The sequence below is a fragment of the Liolophura sinensis genome, chromosome 9 (genome assembly GCF_032854445.1).
Source record: "Liolophura sinensis isolate JHLJ2023 chromosome 9, CUHK_Ljap_v2, whole genome shotgun sequence".
Taxonomy (NCBI): Eukaryota; Metazoa; Mollusca; class Polyplacophora; order Chitonida; family Chitonidae; genus Liolophura; species Liolophura sinensis.
The window spans coordinates 16,757,891-16,775,556 of NC_088303.1; the positions used below are offsets into that span (position 1 = coordinate 16,757,891).

Here is a 17,666-nt window from a genome sequence, read left to right on the forward strand (position 1 = left end):
TCAGAGCACAGACAGAGATTTTATGAAAAACCATGTCAACAGTAAGAGGATCCTCTTCCCCCAGGGAGAATTATATAGTATCTGGCAAGAAGGGGTTTTTACTGACGTCCCTGAAATTGACTTGTCAGTTCCTGTTCCACAAAACAGCTGTAGGATAGAAAAATTGTCCTATTAATGTATTATGAGATAGACAAACAGATATTTTTCCATGAATTATTGATATCCACTGCCTGAGCAAAGATGCTCTTTGATCTAACAGATACGACTTCTCTAAATCTGGCGCAATAAAAGGTATGCACATGGCATGACATGATAATATCCATGTAGAACAATCGGCTAGATTTCCATTTTTAATTCTTTCCCCTAGATTGTGTCGTCTTTGCATGTCGTGTGTGGGAAGAAATAGCATGCAGTGAGACCTCAAGCTGTGTCTCCATGAAACCAGCCATAAATTCTTATAAACGAGTTGTTCCTACCAGATTTAGTCACGCACAGATTCCTTTTTACATTTAAGCCCATAAATATATTGCTAACATTATGGTGTCAGTTTTGCTTGGCAAACTGTTTCAGGCTTCGTTCAGAAAACTAATTCAGCCATATAAGTTATTTAGCCATTATCTGATGTTTGTGTATAGGGCTGGTCTATCTCTTGTTCTGCAGCCAGTACAAAGCCAGATTGTGTTATCCTTGTGGCTCTAAGCCTTAGTGACAGGAGACTATACTTACCTCTCTTGAAAGACTAATATGATTGATTCTCGGCAAAATGTGTTTGTTTTCTGTTGTTGTTGTTTCTTATTTATTTTTTTAACCTCGTTAATGTTTTAAATCATGCCTTGAGCAATAATGGTCATGTATTCAAACGATGAAACATTCATCGTCAGTAAAAGCATTTTTTTTCCAGCTTTAAATCACCATTACATGCTGTTGTCTAGGCAGCTGACGCTTGTCTGGAACATTCATTTTTTATGAGAGTTCTTATTTCCCTAGAGAAAGTTCTGCTCTATTTTGTTCATGAGTAAATACTTTACACCATGAAATATGTTTTTTTCTTTTCACTTGTACAAAACAACTGTGTCTAATATTGATTGTGATTGTAAAAATGTTTTCCTTATCTTCATTGGCATTGTACAATTATGTTATGAAGATTTGGTGTTGGAATACACTTGAGTATATTTCATCATATTTCAGTTAATATTTCCTTCATAATAAACCCTTAAATTGGTAAAAATAAAAGTTGTCAAGAATTTGTAAACCTTTAAGAATTTTAATCTAAAATGAGGAATTTTTATTTCAGAACAGTATTGTTTTTTAGCCTAAGAAATTTTTAACAATGAACATTTTTTTTTCATTGAATGGAAAGCACATATGTACTACTTGAGGAATTTTTTTGCCTTCTTAGAAAAAAAATGGCCACTGACTCAGTATCATGTCTCTGCATGTTTCTTGAGAAATATATCTAAAGACCATTTCCCCTGTGGAGTTAAGAAGCATGAAGTGAAGGCCCCTTAACCCCCTGTGTTTACTCCCCAGTTAGGTAGGTTAACCAACACAAAGGCGCTCCTCACACTTCACACAGGTAGACCTACAGTTATATTGCAGACGCCACATGTTAACAGTAGTTTAATGAACTCGCTGGTTCATTCTCAAGTGTTTAACAGAGCCATTGTCCTTGTACTTAATAGAGTCTTGTCATATTTGGGTCTTCCAGTTCAATGCGTGTAGAAGCTTATCAGAGACATAGGAGCTATGCTGGGTTGATGAACTTTCTCTGAATGGGTGTTTAATGGTGCGAGATCTCTTTGAAACGACTCTGTTATTGAGGATTAAGTTCTTGTATGTCTCGTAAACGAATCCCTGAGATCACCAGGTAACTTTGGATCCAAACATTGAAAGCTAGTTGTAATAAAAAGCAGAGCTGGTCATGTGTGGGAATATATTAATGGACTTTAATACAAATAATTCATTGTTCACATCTATGGATAGGGTGATATCACATAGCATCTGTATGGATATACATGTATAAAACACCATAGACAAGGATAACAATTTTCCCATGTTAAATTAATGCATAAAATGGCCTATTCCCATCTAACCCAAGTACAGGTATATTGGAAAAAGTTTCCCGAGCTTTGCCTCTGATAGTAGCTAGTTGTCTCAATTTAGATATGGGTATAATGTTATGTACACACTCACTTCATAAATGTTTGAAGATGTACATTTGAAGAGAGTCAAAAAAAGATTTTCAAAAATGTCTTCCTGAATGTATACAAGTGACATAAACAGTTCATCAAGTACTGATAGCCTTGCGTGCATTTTGAAGCCTAAGTTGTCTGTACATGGTAGATAATGTGCTGCCCAAGTCCTTCTGCCATATGTATGCAAATGTCTTGTTTACAAAATCCCAGGAAAAAGAAAAAAAATATCATCTCTAAGCTCAGATGAACGATGATAGTTTGGCTGGTGTAAGCATACAAACAAACCTGAGCTCTGTGTATTTTGTTACCGACTGTTTAGGCAATGCACAAGAGATAGGGGAAATGAGAAAGGACAGAGTTTGCTTGTATAGACCATGTGTGTATGGTGATAAGATAGAGGGTGTACCCAGAGTAGTCTGCCCCTTGTTCCTCATATAACCACCCCTCTCAAGAACACAGTCTCTAAATGATGACACTTTCAGTAAACACCCTGTGGTTTATAGGTGGCTACTGGGAAGATTAGATACTATCTTGTTTACCTGTGCAGACTCCCTGAAGTTTACTCTCCTCCACTGATCTAATAACAACCGTGTTTATGAGAAAGATGGAATTGACCTCTCCAATTTGGACAGCTGATACACATGTATTCGTCATGAAGCAATATTCAGAACTTAATGTGAAATATATCCAGGGAAAAAGGAAACCAGAATGGAGTAGAAAGACATGAATATGATGAAGATAGCCAACTTTCATACATCAAAGAACGAAATCTGCTGGTTTTTATATTTGCGTTTAGACGGCTTTTTTTTATGCTGTGGCATCCCAGATTTATTCAGTTGCATAAAATTGACATTTTCAAATATTTTGTCTTGTTACATATAATATTTGCGTGTCATTTTAAGTTTTACAATCCTCAAGGGGTGGATGGGCTTGGGTGTGTGTTAAGGTTTGTCATGATCCTGAGAAAAGATAAAGGTTACCCTCAAGTTTTGGCTGGTTCCCTCCACCCATAAGTGTTAAGGTTTGTCATGATCCTGAGAAAAGATAAAGGTTACCTTTAAGTTTTGGCTGGTTCCCTCCACCCATAAGTGTTAAGGTATGTCATGATCCTGAGAAAAGATAAAGGTTACCTTTAAGTTTTGGCTGGTTCCCTCCACCCATAAGTGTTAAGGTATGTCATGATCCTGAGAAAAGGTAAAGGTTACCTTTAAGTTTTGGCTGGTTCCCTCCACCCATAAGTGTTAAGGTATGTCATGATCCTGAGAAAAGGCAAAGGTTACCTTTAAGTTTTGGCTGGTTCCCTCCACCCATAAGTGTTAAGGTATGTCATGATCCTGAGAAAAGGTAAAGGTTACCTTTAAGTTTTGGCTGGTTCCCTCCACCCATAAGTGTTAAGGTTTGTCATGATCCTGAGAAAAGGTAAAGGTTACCTTTAAGTTTTGGCTGTTTCCCTCCACCCATAAGTGTTAAGGTTTGTCATGATCCTGAGAAAAGGCAAAGGTTACCTTTAAGTTTTGGCTGGTTCCCTCCACCCATAAGTGTTAAGGTATGTCATGATCCTGAGAAAAGGCAAAGGTTACCTTTAAGTTTTGGCTGGTTCCCTCCACCCATAAGTGTTAAGGTTTGTCATGATCCTGAGAAAAGGTAAAGGCTACCTTTAAGTTTTGGCTGGTTCCCTCCACCCATAAGTGTTAAGGTTTGTCATGATCCTGAGAAAAAGTAAAGGTTACCCTCAGGTTTTGGCTGTTTCCCTCCACCCGTAAGTGTTGAGGTTTGTCATGATCCTGAGATAAGGCAAAGGTTACCCTCAAGTTTTGGCTGGTTCCCTCCACCCATGAACCAGACACAAAGTCACATGGTGAAATATAGTGGAGAATGGCATGACTACCAAGCAAATTAATAAGTAAATAAATTCAGGTTTGAAAACTATCAAATTATTTGTATGATGTTTGTCTAATCTGTTGTTGGACACACATGTGTTTACAGAGTGGAGTATATGAATGATAAGAGACAGGTGAAGTTTACCACTTACCGAACTGAACAGGTGTGCTGCCCAAACGAGAATGGAAGCTGGTGTAATATATGTAAGTATTTTGATTGCTTCTCAGTTCAGATTGAGCCGTTCAACTTAAATCTTGGTCTAAACTTAGTACAACTTGGTTTTCACTTCTTGGAAAACATGCTGTGTGTCTAACAATTGTTACTCAGTTTATTGTTTATGCGACCAGTCTTTATTGTCTAACTGTAATAATTGTATCTCTGTAAACTAGGGCTAAGTCAAAGCTTGGTGTGACTCAGACATTAAGGCAGATATTTCACACCTATTTCTTTTCTTCTTTTTGGTGTGGGAAGGTCTGTCAGCACCATGCGGATGGTCATGGGTTTCCAGTGGGCTTCCTCCCACCATAAAGCTGCCATTGTATAAGTGAAATATTCTTGAGTACAGCATAAAACATGATTGAAGTAAAAAATAAATAAGTCTTTGTGGTGTTTGGAAAAATTGTCAGAACAAGAACAAAAGTTGATGCCATAGCTTTGTATAATGTAAGATCAATAAATGCAAAGCGTATAATCTTGCCAAAGAGGTCTTCCAAACATATACAGATATATATTTCTTCTTTCTCCCTGATAAAGTCACCAATTTGTCTCTTTTTAAAGAAACCAGTTGGTTTTAGAGATATTGCCTTTTGTTAACTTTATTATTTATTTGATAAATGTTAACATTGTATTTAAGACATTGCAATAACAATGTAAGCGATGACATTTAGGCTGATAGGGCGAGGAGTCTTGCCTCTTACAAGCCTGAATGATCACACACGGAGACTTACAGATTATTGCATATTCTAACTATTTCTGTTATATCATCAATATGTATCTTGTATGAAATTACAGCACAAAAAAGAAGTCTCTTTCGAATGATATAAATCCCCTTATCTGACATCAGACAGAAACAGATTTTCATCCACTTAGCAGCAGCTTTCAAGTTTGGCAACCATGGTAACTTAGGAGTGTATCTTGGAAACAAATATAATTGGATAGATTTTGTGATCAAAATCATTTATGAGCACTTAATGTGGACTGCTCAGGGATAGTAATGCCTATGTGTACATTTTTTTTCTTTCCATGTATGGGCAGTTGTCATCGGTTGCTATGGTAATCAGAGCTGAGAGACTCTCAAGAAGTTATTGGATAAAAAGCCATGTATTACATTTTTATCTGGAGCCAGATGATACAGTGGAATCTGTTTTCTAATTATTTGAAACATAACTTTGTCATAGCTCACCTTTAAGAGAACTATTTCTGGAGTCAGTTGGATAGGGCAAGAAAGAAATGCAGATGTCATCAAGTAAAAAGTGTCTGACATTTAGGACCTTGAACAATTAAAAGTTGGAATGAAAATACCATAGAAACATTATCAACAGGGAAACAACTTGGTATGTAAGGTACAGAGGAATTTAAATGAGAAATGTATGAACAACTGGCACCAACTGTGAATATAAAGCATCATGGCCCATCCAATATATCACAGGTTTTTATTGATAACTAATGTTCTCAGTTCAAAATATCCACATAACTTTGCGGTATGTATAGTATGTGGCTGTTTTTCTGGGTGAGATGTTGTTTGTTACACTGATTGTGTGTGGGGCCTAGGCTGTTCCAAGGAAGGCAGTAGGAAGTCACTCAGAAACACACAGTATTGTGTGAGCTGCAAAAGGTCTGACTGTTCCACAAAATCGGATAAAAGGAGTAATACAGTTCTGACTGTGTTGTTGAACTGCCGATCACTGTGTTTGTAGATGAGGCTTGGAAGGAAAGCCCTGTAAATCACAAAATTGCGTCCAGCATGCTGTCATAACAGATCACTGTTAATTAGACCCGCCTTTTAGCCATCTGATTGACAGCCATGAGGCGCCCTTAGAAACTGTCAATGGTGGACAATTTAGGGGAACAAGACATTGATTTTCCTATTCTCCTGAATCAATGAGGCTTGCTCGTGTTTAGAAGGATTGTGCCAGCATCGTTTAACTCGAGTCCACATCAGACCTTAATTAGTTTTCACGTCGGGACAGCCCATTTTCAGTGTCGAAAAAGCGTGTACTGAATACCATAATATAACCTACACACATGATTCCAAGTAAATTTGAGGCTAAAATGACCATTAGTGAAAGAATCTGGTCATAAATACACCCTGCTAGTACCTTCCCTCAAGCCATGACCAAAAGTTATCTAGTTGCGTGTAGACGAAAGGAAACGTGCTGTGGTGCTGTAAATTAGCACTACCAGGTTTTTTTTCTCTGAACCTTGATCTCTTATAGTGTAAGACTGATCTCCATGTTTTCATTCATAAGCATAATGTGTATACTATTTTCCTTAAACACTACACTTTGGTCAAGGTGTGTAAGCACATGACTATGCTTTGACATTTAAGATGTTTACATGCAGAGCAGTTAGGATTACAAAGTTAAACACATTTTAATATAATGAATGAGACATCAGATCATATCTAAAGCAGTATTTTAATAAAGCTGTGTTTTGGGATGAGACATAGGATTTGTAACATCCTTGATGTGCCATGTGTTCAGTGTCTGGACCCCCCTGACAGGATGCTCAGATAAATCTCCAGAAGTTTTAGTATAAACCATTCTAGGAGATGTTTAAACGGCCACGTGTGGACCATATACAACTGTATTTATAATGCTGATATACTCACTATTTTCATAAAGGCAATGTCAGACTGTCAGCAGGTTCTTTCCCGCTGTTATGATAAGGCCATATGGCCGAGTTATACCCCTTGAATGTTTTGTAATATGTTAGGAAACCAAAGTGCTGGCTTCAGGAATTCTAGCAAGATCTGGGTGTTGTACTGAAGTCAGGAAACCTAGTAATGCCAGACTGTGGTTCTGCTATGAGGAAACCTGGTAATGTCAGGCTGTGGTGCTGCTATGAGGAATTCTGGCTTGTTGGGCTGTTGTACAGGCACAAGGAAACCTGGCTTGTTGGGCTGTACTGGCACAAGGAAACCTGGCATGTTGGACTGTTGTACTGGCACAAGCAAACCTGGCTTGCTGGGCTGTTGTACTGGCACAAGGAAACCTGGCATGTTGGACTGTTGTACTGGCACAAGCAAACCTGGCTTGCTGGGCTGTTGTACAGGCACAAGGAAACCTGGCATGTTGGACTGTTGTACTGGCACAAGCAAACCTGGCATGCTGGGCTGTTGTACTGGCACAAGGAAACCTGGCATGTTGGACTGTTGTACTGGCACGTTGGACTGTTGTACTGGCACAAGCAAACCTGGCATGCTGGGCTGTTGTACTGGCACAAGGAAACCTGGCATGTTGGACTGTTGTACTGGCACAAGCAAACCTGGCTTGCTGGGCTGTTGTACTGGCACAAGGAAACCTGGCTTGCTGGGCTGTTGTACTGGCACAAGGAAACCTGGCATGTTGGACTGTTGTACTGGCACAAGGAAACCTGGCATGCTGGGCTGTTGTACTTGCACAAGCAAACCTGGCATGTGGGACTGCTGTACTGGCACAAGGAAACCTGGCATGTTGGACTGTTGTACTGGCACAAGCAAACCTGGCATGCTGGGCTGTTGTACTGGCACAAGGAAACCTGGCATGTTGGACTGTTGTACTGGCACGTTGGACTGTTGTACTGGCACAAGGAAACCTGGCTTGCTGGGCTGTTGTACTGGCACAAGGAAACCTGGCATGTTGGACTGTTGTACTGGCACAAGCAAACCTGGCATGCTGGGCTGTTGTACTGGCACAAGGAAACCTGGCTTGCTGGGCTGTTGTACTGGCACAAGGAAACCTGGCATGTTGGACTGTTGTACTGGCACAAGGAAACCTGGCATGCTGGGCTGTTGTGCTGGCACAAGGAAACCTGGCATGCTGGGCTGTTGTACTTGCACAAGCAAACCTGGCATGTGGGACTGCTGTACTGGCACAAGGAAACCTGGCATGTTGGACTGTTGTACTGGCACAAGCAAACCTGGCATGCTGGGCTGTTGTACTGGCACAAGGAAACCTGGCATGTTGGACTGTTGTACTGGCACAAGCAAACCTGGCTTGCTGGGCTGTTGTACTGGCACAAGGAAACCTGGCATGTTGGACTGTTGTACTGGCACAAGCAAACCTGGCATGCTGGGCTGTTGTACTGGCACAAGGAAACCTGGCTTGCTGGGCTGTTGTACTGGCACAAGGAAACCTGGCATGTTGGACTGTTGTACTGGCACAAGGAAACCTGGCATGCTGGGCTGTTGTACTTGCACAAGGAAACCTGGCATGTGGGACTGCTGTACTGGCACAAGGAAACCTGGCATGTTGGACTGTTCTACTGGCACAAGGAAACCTGGCTTTTGTTGGGCTGTTGTACTGGCACAAGGAAACCTGGCATGTTGGGCTGTTGTACTGGCATATGGAAACCTGGCATGTTGGGCTGTTGTACTAGCACAAGAAAACCTGGCTAGTTGGGATGTTGTACCGCCACAAGGAAGCCTGGCTTGTTGGGCTGTTGTACTGGCACAAGGAAACCTCTCAATGTTAAACCGTTTGTCCTGGCATTTAGAAACCAGGTGATGTCAGTAAACTTGGTAATATTCTGGCATCAGGAAACCAATCAAAAGTCTTAGAATCCGTCAATCTGGGTACTTTCTTGCTTTAGAGGTCAGCATAGCCAGATAGGCCAAGTACTTCTTGACATGGTGTTCATTACATCTTGAATAAAGAAACAAATTTGACAGATCAACAAATTACTGGGCAGCTTTTGAATTGATCTCTGTGATTTAGTCAAACAGTGTATGAAAACTATAGAGAAATTTCAAATATGTTTGCAAGATGATTGATATCTAACATTAATTAGTAAAGCAAATCATATCAGTGAATATTACATCACTTTTACGACCACCATTTACTGGTGTCGTAAATTTGTTAAAGTACTGTTTGATTGAAATTCGTTTCTGTAAGGTACACGTAAAGTAACTTGTATTTATCCTGTCTATACTTTAGATACATGATCTAAAACATGTACTCCGGTAAAAACTGCTCAAAATAGGCTGGAAATTTGCTGGTATGAAAGATGAAATCAACAAATTGATGAGGTCAAACTTGAGGGAAATATTCTGTGTAAATACTGCCGCTGAAAACCTGACTTTGGCTCAGTCCCACAAGTCCCTGGCTCGAATTGATCCAGAGGTTAATCGTCTGTCGATTAACTCTCTACCCTGGAGCAAAACTTTGTCTGTGCTTTTCAGCCGTCCTTGTGATTCGTGAAATTAAGTTACATTAGTCAATCCATATATGCCTAGGGTAAACATATCCACTGAATCACTCCATAATTTGATTGCATTGCTGTTTTTCTTGCGTGCCCTTTGCCACCCGAGAAACATCGCCCTGCAGTGTTAATTTAGTGCTTATTAACTTAAGGAAGCTTCCCTTTCTTTGACAAGCCTAAGTTTAGCTGAGTTATTCCTCGTCAAATTTCTTCGTAATTTCTAATTATGAGCGAAAAGATTGACTGGCTTGTTGGACTGAAATATTATAAATACCATTTCATTTTCTGATGTGTTCACATGATAGTGGTATATCAATGGTCGGCAGCCAGGAGCTATGCAGTAACCTTGGAACAAGATTGTCAGGGCACACTCGAAATGTAATAATGCAGTGAAACTTTTAATTAGCTTTAAATCTTACAAAAAAACTCACTTAATATGTTAGTTTCACAAAAGAATTGCTTATGAATCATGACATTTATTTGTAAAATGTCACTGATGTTGTGGCTGTTAATTAATGAAGCTAATGTTTCATTTCTGTTTTTAATTTCTTTTCATGACTTTAATTAAGACAGAAATTATGGTGGTTTTATTAGTCATTAAAAAATAATTAATGAACATTTTATGTAACAAAATTGACACTTAAAAAAGATCAGAAATGGATATCTTGCACTTGTTTTTTTTTATATCACAGTTTGCAAAAATCATTGAACAGGTAGAGCAACAGATACAGCGATGTTGCGAATACATTGTCAGATTCTACCCATCTACTTAGAGGTCTGTTAATAAATCAAAAACCAACCTAAAACCTTCTTACGGTTTGCCTGAAGTTTTAAAAGTACAATACTGTACAGAAACAACTGGGAATGTCGTCTAATTAATCTGATTGTCAAGATAACGGTTTCAGCAATGAAGCTTTGGCATTGTTTACTTGTCTGATAACTGTTTTCTTAAAGAAGATGAGAAAGTGTCTGGAATGAAGTATCAAACTGAGTAGGTATCAAATCAGTGGAAAGATGTTGTCTGTACAAACACCATGCACAAACGCTATGGTAATGAGACTGGCACGTAACCTACATTAATTGGAGCTGCTTTGAAATTTGATTGGATGAAGCTTGTTCTGAAGGCTCAAGAGGGGATGTAGATGATGCTGATGTATTGATAAAATTATCGTCTTCGGCACGAAATCTTGGCAGAGCATCCCTGTGTTGCATGTTAATTGGTTAGAGTTTTTCCTGATGGGACTTTAGGAAATCCAGCTAGTTTGGAGACATTGATTGTGAGTTTTTAACTTAGCTCATAACTTAAGAGAGCAGCCACTGTACAAAGACTAGTCTAGCTGTTACCAGTAAGATTTCTCTGTTCATTGTAAATATTTACCCAAGTTCCTGCCTTCGACTTCTAAGGTACATGTACATGTAGTTGAGTGTTTTATATATACATGAGTAATAATAGCACAGAGGATGTATTTGGTGTATGCACTATTATTTAGGTCAAAGAAAAATTAAAATTTTGACTTAAACTATAACTAATCATTGAAAGCCTTTCAGAAAATACAGTTAATTTTTTTTTCCCTTTTTAGTTAAAAGTACACTCAGATGTTTTGAGCTGGGTTTTGTGGTCATGGTTATAGGATTATTTGAGCCTGTGATTCAGAAGTTTTTGTTGTTTTCTATTTTTTGCATTTTGTTCATCATCAGTCAATTACCCCTTATTGTATGTTTTATATGAGACATTTTTGGTGTCTCTCTATACTTACCTTGTGTAGAGAAACTTTGGAAGTTTGTAACATCTACAGTTAGTGTAGGCTGCAGTCCAGCTGTAACCCAGGATCTTAGCAACACTAGTCCCCAATTTCCTTTCTCCAAGTTCAGATAACTGCTGAAAGCAAGATTGGTAATTAAAGATAAACACACCTGTTGGTACCTGATAATGTTTGGGGGAAGTCAGAGGTACATTGCTCAATGATGGACAGTGACATGGTTTTGGTATCAATTGCATGTGAATAGCTAACCATGATTGACTTCCTAGATCGATTGTAACTCAGTTTGGCCATTTGCTGGCTAAGTGACTGAGGGGTGCAGTGTTTGAGACTACTGAGTCTTGTACAGTGATAGTGTATGTGTGAATCCAGTTTTTGATGGTGATGTAAGTTGAAAAGTGTCGTGCAACAGAAATGAGATCAATAAATCTAAATGTTTGTTCTCCTGTTACCCACAGCTGTAGCTGACTCTCGCCGACCAGGGGAACCGGGATATACTACAGAGACGCACACCCTTCTGACGGTGCTGCTCCCAGTTGTCGCCACACTGGCCTTCATCTTCATTGTTTCCATCTCCATCATCGCTTACGTCATCATCCGACAGAAACGCAGAAGGTAAGAGCTAGAGCATAAACCACTGTGCCTGTCTAGACAGCTAAGTCAAATGAAGGAAAAGAAAGAACCCATAAATAGATGACTGGTTAATGGATGCTTATCCCAATGGGAAGGAGGTATTGGTAGATCCCATGTACAATTGTTGTCCTCTGTCTGTTGTTTTTCTGATGGTCTGCTTTACAAAGACGCTTTGTTTTGTTTTTGGTGCATTCTCCATGGTGATGCGAATTAAAGACACTAGCTGTACATCCCTTCAACGTTTTTTTTATGTGTTTTTATGTCCATAGCAACCTGAACCTTTTAATTAAGTGCATGATAAATCTACACATTATGCTTAAATGAGTCTGCAACTCAGGACCTATTATCTGTCTTTTGCCAGTGAATAAAGTTTAAACTACTAAATCTGCAAAGCTTTGAGGTCTTTGTGCAATTAAATACTTGTTTCTGCAATGAAATATTTATGCTGAAGTAATTTCAGTGGTCTTGCTATTTTTGTTTAATCATTTAATTTTTTGGGAGTGTTTTCTGATATTTTGAAGCAAGATATCTGTGTGCATCATAAGAGACGTGTATCAAAACTCATTACCATTTGCCTTATCAATGCCTATTGTTTGTCACATCTTATTGACCATGTAAAAGGAAAGCAAAATACGCCGGAGGAAGTGCATCAGTTGACCTTATTATGGCCAGGCACGTCTGGTGGCATGGCCGCTAAGTGGCTCTAAAGTGTTCCTTTTCATTAGAGATTTCTGCTTTCTTTCTGTGAGTTCATTTGTCAGATTGATTTGTGTGGCTGTTGACTATTAGAAAATCAAGAGAGTCAGGGTCAGACGGAAGGGAAAATTCTACAGTCGTCTTTAGTCACTGGGTTAAGCCCCCATTCCAAGACCCCTCTGTAAGCGGGCGGGTGGGTAGATGGTTTATGAAACTGCCCACAGGACAGACTAGACAGCAAGAAGTGGAAAAAGTCAAGGGTAGACTGTGTGATGAAAATGTAGCGCTATTACAGGCGAGTCTGAATTGTGTCCGCTGACTGTGTAATTTTGGAATGGTCGATTTAATGGTGACAGTGACGTTGTGAACTAATGCCTCCGCCAGAGCTTCAATCAGGATATAATGGCTACTGCGGAATGAGCTGCTATCTGAGGGGATCTCTGTCTCAAATGTTTATTGAAGGCAGGATGGATGTGGACCTCCTCTTCCCAACACAAGACTCTACTTAATCTTATCTCCCTTTTCCCTGCCATCACTCCAATTCTTGTATATAGCTCCTTCTCCATGAATAAAACACAGAGACCGGTTCTCTGACTTCAGACACCATGATCAAAACTTCACTCTACAATCAGATTACACTTTTTTTTCCTGTTTTAGAACAAAACTGCTGACAGAATGGACTTCTCTAAGGGACATGAACACGTACATTTATGGCACTGTTATGTCAGTGTATATAGATACATTTGTCTATTCAGCATTGAACAAAATTTAAATTGTGTGCATCTCTTACCATAAACCTGTGGCTTGTACCATGGATAATTTCAAAAAATGTATTTTTACCTCAAAGTAGAGCAGCTTAGTTTGTCAGGGTCTTTGTTTTGTAGATCATTATGTGAGACATTTTTTCTTTTTGCTTAGTTTTTGTCTCGTTAGTCTGTTTTTAAAGCACCATGTTTCCACCTTCAGACCTACATGTACTGGAAGATGGTGTGATTTTGTGTTTTCATACATGCACCTATACGCAAACACATTTCTCAAGACCTGTGATGTGTGCACCCCAAGTTAGGTTCTTCCTGTGGTTTCCCATTTGTTTGAACAGTTTTATTTTCTACTTTTTCTATCCAATTGACCCTTCCTGACCTTAAAAACAATTGGTTTGTCTGGAGCCCAGACAATTGCAAATTCGTGCAAAAAAAGATATATGGCGCGTGTCATTCGCCACGTCCCTAGACAGAAGGCTATCCGTACAGATAGATGCAGGAGTTGGATTTCAAAATGGAATATGCGGAGTGAGGAGAACGATAAACACTGCTTTCTTTTTCTCTTTTTATTGATTATATGTCGTTTTTGCGCTCAAGCTTTCCGGAAACTGCAAAAACATTATTCTGGTGCAGGATGAGTGTAAAAAAGGTGTGACGAAAAAACCTTTTTTAGCCACAAGGCCAGACAAACACGTATAGATCAACTTGTTGAGATGGGAAGTGGGCAGCAGAGGACCAAATGAAAAGAAACATTACACATGAGAAGGTGGTGGCCTCTTGGCGTAACACATTTAACATTTTTGACCTGATTAGCAAATTACAGTTTTCTTAAAATTACTATGTTCTTATGAATATGCAAAGCACACACATTACTTATGTGGCATTAGCTGTGGGCTGTGTGGTGGTGTTTTCCGCATGTTAATTATGTGAAGGCTTTCGGCAAACCAACTCCCATCAAGATTAGGGAGAAATTGGCTTTGTCTGTTAGATCATTAGACACAGTAAAATGAATTACAGTTTTCTGTGGTGTCTACTGTATTTTTTGTCTCCCTGAAGCTGGATAATGTAATACAGCCTCCACACTGGCTGAGTGTCTTGTCATCCTGTCTCCAGTCTGGTCAAAGAACTGTGAAAACATGGCTAAGCAATAATGCTCTTATCTCAGATCTTTCGTGAGTTTAATTTAAGCTTGTCTCAGACTTTGCATTCACGGTAGTACCGTAGTACCGCACATGTATTTGATCTCAGGAGAACCTGTAAGCACTTTGAGGTCCAGGATGACATGCACTTATATAAATTAATTCATAAGAACAGCATGTAAGTATAGCTTGGGCAAGGCGGTTTTTATCAACATGCCATTTTGTTCATGTTAAAATGGAAGGCTTGAACATGCTTGGTGCTTTATGCAGACATGCAGACTTGTAACCGGAAGTTAGTCCAAACCTGAAGATAAAAGTAGCAAACCAGTGGAATCTTGTTCAAAATGCAACCAGAATTAATATGTTTGATCTTGTTTATGTCACCTCATTTTTACTGGAATATTAAAGTGAAACAGAACACTACAAACATGACAGAAGGTTTTAAGTCCCCACCACTCTTCTGTTAGCCCTTTGCTGAGGGAGTGTTTCTGTAGTCTCTAGGGATATGATCACCAGCAAATTGAAATTTTCTTTTCAGTGGTTCAATTGGTTGGCTCTGATTTCAAGGACATGTATGTTGATGAGGCTGTGGATGTGATTGGCAACTGACCATCATTTTCTTTTATTATTTCACAATCATTCAAAAGTCAGACCCCTAGCAGGCTAATAGCTGGCAACATTGTTGCATTAAGAGAACCCCAAGCCTGGATTTTACTGTAGCACAATGTAGACAATTTCTTGAGGTATGTTAACTAGCCATGTATGTTACATAACCTAGAGATAAGGGTTCAGGTACAAGCAGCTACTCTGTAATTACCGCCTGGTATAGAGTTGTATGGAGAGGAGAGAAATCAGATAGAGAGGGGTGGGGATATGAGATGTGTACCTCTGACAGGAAGCAGCAGAATCTCTGTGGGATGGCAGATAAGATCAGCAGCACGCTGGGACTGCCAGCAAACAGCCATCTTGATGACATTCAATCCCCAACCGTAGTAATTTGTACTAATGCTTGTAGATTGGATATTAACATCAAAATCTTTCCTCCTTTATGTCTTTCAGAGCCGGAAACGGAACGACGGCTGGCAAGCATTCCTACGAGTCGGTAAAGGGTAAGTGCTTCTCTGCTTCTCTTCTTTGTTATCGATGTCGCTCACGCAATCGCAGGATCCTGCTGGGACAGAAGCCCATCTCTAGAGATAGCCAGGGACTCGCAGAGACTGATGACACCCATTTTGCCATTGCTTCAATAGAAGTGATTAACAGATATTTGTTATGGCTGTTTTCTGTTGCATCCGCCAGATAAATTGAGGTAGTTAAGGGGTAGTAACATATCCTAAAGTCTCCAGTAAGCTGGACTGGGGAAGACGAGGGTCTGGCATAAGAATGGAGGTTAATTGTTGAAAGTGTTGGGTCTGAGCTTGTGGAAGACGGTAATTGAGATCGTAAGGAAGGTGTCTGGGGGTATGATGCTGGCTTGTGAGCATTGTGGCGCTAAGTAGGGGAAAATTGGGCTGATTTACAGTGCAAAGCTTTCACACGGCTAATTCCCTGTCTGATGAAGTCTGAGAAGTCAATGGCATGAGAAAGCCGGATCAGTGGAGGTCAACCATGGATATACACAATGTCTCTTAAGTTCTGATAGTGCCTACATGTAGTTCCTGATGACTCTGATTTATGTTTGTGGAGGGTATATAGCAGACCATATACTTGTAAAACACACACAGTATAGCAGTCCATTTGTTACAGATGTAACAGCAGAGGATACATGTACATCACACGCAGTGCAGTGGTCTGTATTTGTTACAGTTGTAACAGCAGATTATATACATGCACAATGCACACAGTTCAGCATTCTGTATTTGTTACAGATGTAACAGCAGAGGATACATGTACATCACATGCATTACAGTAGTCTGTATTTGTTACAGTTGTAACAGCTGAGGATATACATGTACAATGCACACAGTATAGCAGTCTGTATTTGTTACAGATTTATCAGCAAAGGATACATGTACAACACACACAGTATATAGCAGTCTGTACTTGTTACAGTTGTACCAGCAGATGTTGTACATGTACGACGCTCACAGTATAGCAGGCTGTACTTGTTACAGATGTCACAGCAAAGGATACATGTACAACACGCACAATATAGTATTCTGTATTTGTAACAGCAGATGATAATTTGTACTGGTTGATTACATTAGCAACATGTTCTTCTACATACATATAAGCTCATTGTGCATTCTGGACAATCCATTACCAGAGAGTTGTTGCTTGTTTTGAAATTAGTAACATTTTAGGACTGAGATTCAAAGTTCATGATTTTTGATGGGTTGATTTTATTTGAAGAAATTCTATACCAGAAGGCATACGCCATAAGCTTAGACTATACCTCAGTTGTGCTCAGATTGATTTTGTAGGGTTCGCACAGTCCTGGAAACTCCTTGGAAAAAGGAAGGATTGATCCTGGATCTACCGGTCCCGAGAATTCTTTTGAAGCAAATTTTATTATACATCTCTACTATTTTGTTATACATCTCTACTATTTTGTGTGTTAAATAGACAACCCCATTTTGAAGGTACATGCAGCCAAATGTAAAGATCCCTCTCAAAATTGGGCAAGAAATAAACACAGAACTCAGAAGGTTAAACTAATCTGACTACCTCTCAAATTGGGCAAAAAATAAATATAGGAACTCAGAAGGTAGACCTTTTCTCATGGAAAATAAAGCAGAAAAAAAAAAACATTTAAAAGAAAACTGCAGTATTAAATAAACAAAGCTAAAGCTAAAAAGGAAACCTCCAAAATGAATTTATGTATAACGCCATTAAAAAATTTTAAACATTTGAACAGGCCATAGCTGAGATTTTTGCCAAAAAATCAAATCAGATTTTCAAATTTAATTATCAAGAATGGCTCAAATTATTGCCTTTCAGTAAATATCAGATTCATACATAAACAATTAAAATTATAGTATTGAAATTTTAAAAAGTTATAATGCGACTCGCTTGATAACATTTTATAAACTTTATTACTGGATTTGAACAGTAACATGTACACAGCCAAGGCTGGTATTTTGTGTAAGGCTATTACTTATGGTATGCAACAGTTTTGACTGGATTGGTGCTGATCAATGTATTGTAGAAAATCTCTCCAATAACCTCTTTAAAAACTACATAAAATCTTTCCTTGAAAAT

At 39.1% G+C, this 17,666-nt stretch overlaps 1 protein-coding gene across 4 annotated transcripts in view; it reads left to right on the top strand.

Annotated features, from left to right (window-relative positions):
- Positions 1-17,666, top strand: part of LOC135474849 (uncharacterized) — a 95,432-nt gene that overhangs the window by 69,147 nt on the left and 8,619 nt on the right. For all 4 annotated transcript variants that reach the window (XM_064754466.1, XM_064754467.1, XM_064754468.1 and 1 more), the window contains 3 exons: positions 4,182-4,279; positions 11,695-11,851; positions 15,525-15,574. In XM_064754466.1, coding sequence (XP_064610536.1) covers positions 4,182-4,279; positions 11,695-11,851; positions 15,525-15,574 — 305 coding nt within the window. The remainder of the gene's footprint in view (positions 1-4,181; positions 4,280-11,694; positions 11,852-15,524; positions 15,575-17,666) is intronic.